Source organism: Rhinopithecus bieti, unplaced genomic scaffold, assembly GCF_001698545.2.
Source record: "Rhinopithecus bieti isolate Rb0 unplaced genomic scaffold, ASM169854v2 scaffold_7673, whole genome shotgun sequence".
NCBI lineage: Eukaryota > Metazoa > Chordata > Mammalia > Primates > Cercopithecidae > Rhinopithecus > Rhinopithecus bieti.
In genome coordinates this window covers 1,022,777-1,025,809 of record NW_016806375.1, presented here as the reverse complement: position 1 = coordinate 1,025,809, position 3,033 = coordinate 1,022,777, and the positions used below count along the sequence as shown (strand labels likewise).

General features: G+C 43.3%; 1 protein-coding gene across 1 annotated transcript in view; it reads right to left on the bottom strand.

Moving 5' to 3' along the window:
- GEMIN5 (gem nuclear organelle associated protein 5) overlaps positions 1-3,033 on the bottom strand; it is a 52,768-nt gene that overhangs the window by 9,429 nt on the left and 40,306 nt on the right. The window contains exons 22-23 of the mRNA XM_017875694.1: positions 2,686-2,805; positions 1,933-2,143 (exon numbers count right to left, since the gene is read on the bottom strand). Coding sequence (XP_017731183.1) covers positions 1,933-2,143; positions 2,686-2,805 — 331 coding nt within the window. The remainder of the gene's footprint in view (positions 1-1,932; positions 2,144-2,685; positions 2,806-3,033) is intronic.

The following is a 3,033-nucleotide window of genomic DNA, read 5'->3' as shown; positions in this document are numbered from 1 at the left end:
TCCGTCTCAAAAAAAAAAAAAAAAGAAAGAAAATTTATTTTCACTACATTTTTAGTTGCCATGAGATTCCTTGTATACTCCTATAACAGTATCTTCTCAGTTAAGCTTGGAAGAGTCTTTGTTCCACAAAACCAAAATAGCCCTTATCAAAATATTTAGCATATGCTTATTAGGTTTTCTTGCTTTGTTAAGGATGCTGTTTAAGAGAAAAACTAAAATGCTAAACAGTCATTCTGGAAACTTTGATTGTGGATAAATTAAAATGTCTCTGGACATGGTCATTTTCCAAATAATGTTCAGCGGCATTATCTTTTAGGGTGTCCTACTGTCACCTCCATTTTTATTCTGCTGTTCCCAGAAAGCTACCTCCCCATGTACCATGTTCCTTGGGCTCTAAATATTCAGCTAAAAACCATCTTTAGGCTCTGTACTCTGCTAGGGAACGAAGAACTTAAAAAAACTCTTGTTAGTTGACTGGGCGCGGTGGCTCAAGCCTGTAATCCCAGCACTTTGGGAGGCCGAGACAGGCGGATCACGAGGTCAAGAGATCGAGACCATCCTGGCTAACATGGTGAAACCCTGTCTCTACTTAAAAAAAAATACAAAAAAACCAGCCGGGCGAGGTGGCGGGCGCCTGTAGTCCAGCTACTTGGGAGGCTGAGGCAGGAGAAGGCCATAAACCCGGGAGGCGGAACTTGCAGTGAGCCGAGATCCGGCCACTGCACTCCAGCCTGCGCGACAGAGTGAGACTCCGTTTCAAAAAAACAAAAACAAACAAACAAAAAACAACCTCTGGTTAGTATCTGACAAAGTTATCTAAAATGAATCAAATGTTTACATGTTTTAGAAACTAGGTAAGTGCCAATCCTGTAATCTGTTTTGATGTGTCAAAAAGGCAGTGGTATGTTACTCATTTTTAACCAGATGGGAACCAAAAAAATTAAAGAAATAAGACATTTCTATTTTCTCACACTTTTCTCTTTTTTATTCTGAAGAGTCTCACTCTGTCACCTAGGCTGCACTGCAGTGACACAATCAGTTCATTGCAACCTCTGTCTCCTGGGTTCAAGCAATTCTCCTGTCTCAGTCTCCCAAGTAGCCAGATTACAGATGTGTACCACCACGCCTGGCTAATTTTTGTAATTTTAGTAGAGACGAGATTTTGCCATGTTGGCCAGGCTGGTCTCGAACTCCTAACCTCAAGTGATCTGCTGCATCCGGCCCAGTTTTTTCCATAGCTTACAGTTAAGAGGGGCGTTTACAGGTAGAGTTCCATGATTTCTGTTAGAGGCCAACCATTCCCTCTTCAAGGAAGACCTTTTGATGTCTGCTGATAACATCAATGAAGAAACCCTAGACTGCTAACCCAAGGCCTGGGCTGACTAAAATTTTTTCCCAGGGTTTTTTTTTTTTTTTTTTTTTTTTGAGACAGAGTCCCATTATGTCGCTTAGGCTGGATCTCGGCTCACTGCAACCTCCGCCTTCCGGGTTCAAGTGATTCTCCTGCCTTAGCCTCCCGAGCAGCTAGGATTACAGAAGTGTGCCACCACGCCCGGCTGATTTTTGTATTTTTAGTTGAAACGGGGTTTCACCATGTTGTCCAGGCTGGGCTCGAACTCCTGACCTCAAGTGATCTGCCCGCTTCAGCCTCCCAAAGTGCTGGGATTACAAGTGTGAGCCACTGTACCCGGCTCACAGGTGTTTTGTACAAACAGATAAGCAATGGGAATTACTGTGAATGACCATATTATCTCTTACTCTGAATATGGCAACTAACAAGTCACAGTACCTCAGTGAGATAGCATGGCCAGGGCTTGCTGGGCCTGCGAAATTGGCACAGCTTGTGCAACTGGGTTAACAACTCAGATCTGACTAGAAGAGGATTTGGGACACTTCCCTCTTGTATACTAGGAGATGAAATAACAGACTGACCTGTAGACTTTCATGCAGCTGCAGGGCTTCCTGGGCTCCCACCCAGTTGTTGGCCAGAAGCAGCTCTTGGGCACATCTGAGAGCCAGGGAAGCAGACAACTCATCCTCTCCTATGATGGCAGCCAACTCTGCAGCCGTTGTAAGTGATGCTGCATCCCCCTTTTTGGCCAAAACTTTGGCTGCATCATAAGCACAAGTGGCCCCTAAATAGCTATAATATGAATAAGAATGTGAAGAAAAGGTCATAAACAGATCTTTTATTCCCACTCCTAGAGGATGGAATCATTTCTTTCTATCCACTTTGCTGCATGTGCCTTCCTGTGGTCCCAGGTATGTCACTGCCCCGGTTGTTCCCGTGAAGGCTGAGGCCAGCACAATTCAGCAGAGTGTATGAGAAACAATATCATATAGGTTAAGGACATAAGGAAAATGAGAGGGAATGACTCCTCTGTTTGGGTTCAATCCAGCATGGGTTGAGGTTCCTTTACTTGATGTTATAATAGACCATTAGAAAAATGCATAATTTCTGAATCTGCTACTGAGGTTTTTCTTGAATAGTTATAGTGATTTACATAAATAAATCAGGAGGTAGTTCTTGATGAGTCTTATGAAACTAAGTTGAATTTACATATCTTTTAACTAATTTCTCGCTGCTTTACCTCCAGCTCTAAACTTGTCACTTGTATTCCTATCCTCCCCTTTCTGGCAGAAGCTCTTCTACGTTGGATGCATCCCTCCACTCCTCAGGCTTACCATTTGGCTGCGACAGCATAATGGCCATCTCTTTCTAGGACGGTTCCCCAGCTGAGGTACAAGTCCTTCAGGACTGGGTCCTCTGGGCGCAGCCGGGCCTTGGCAACTGCAATAGCTTCCCTAAAGGCAAGAATAGATACATTAGCCAATCTGAAAAGGCTCCTCTGTGTATGGCCCTAGGAGGGGCTGTAAGACAGGACAAATTGTCCCTTTTGCGTTGTCTTATTGTTCCAACTTCCTTTAAAAAACTGCACTTGCATTATATAGACAAATTAGAAACAAACCCTTCATTCGTTTCTTCACTTAGATCAGCAGTTCTTTTTTTTGTTTTGTTTTTTTTTTTTTTTT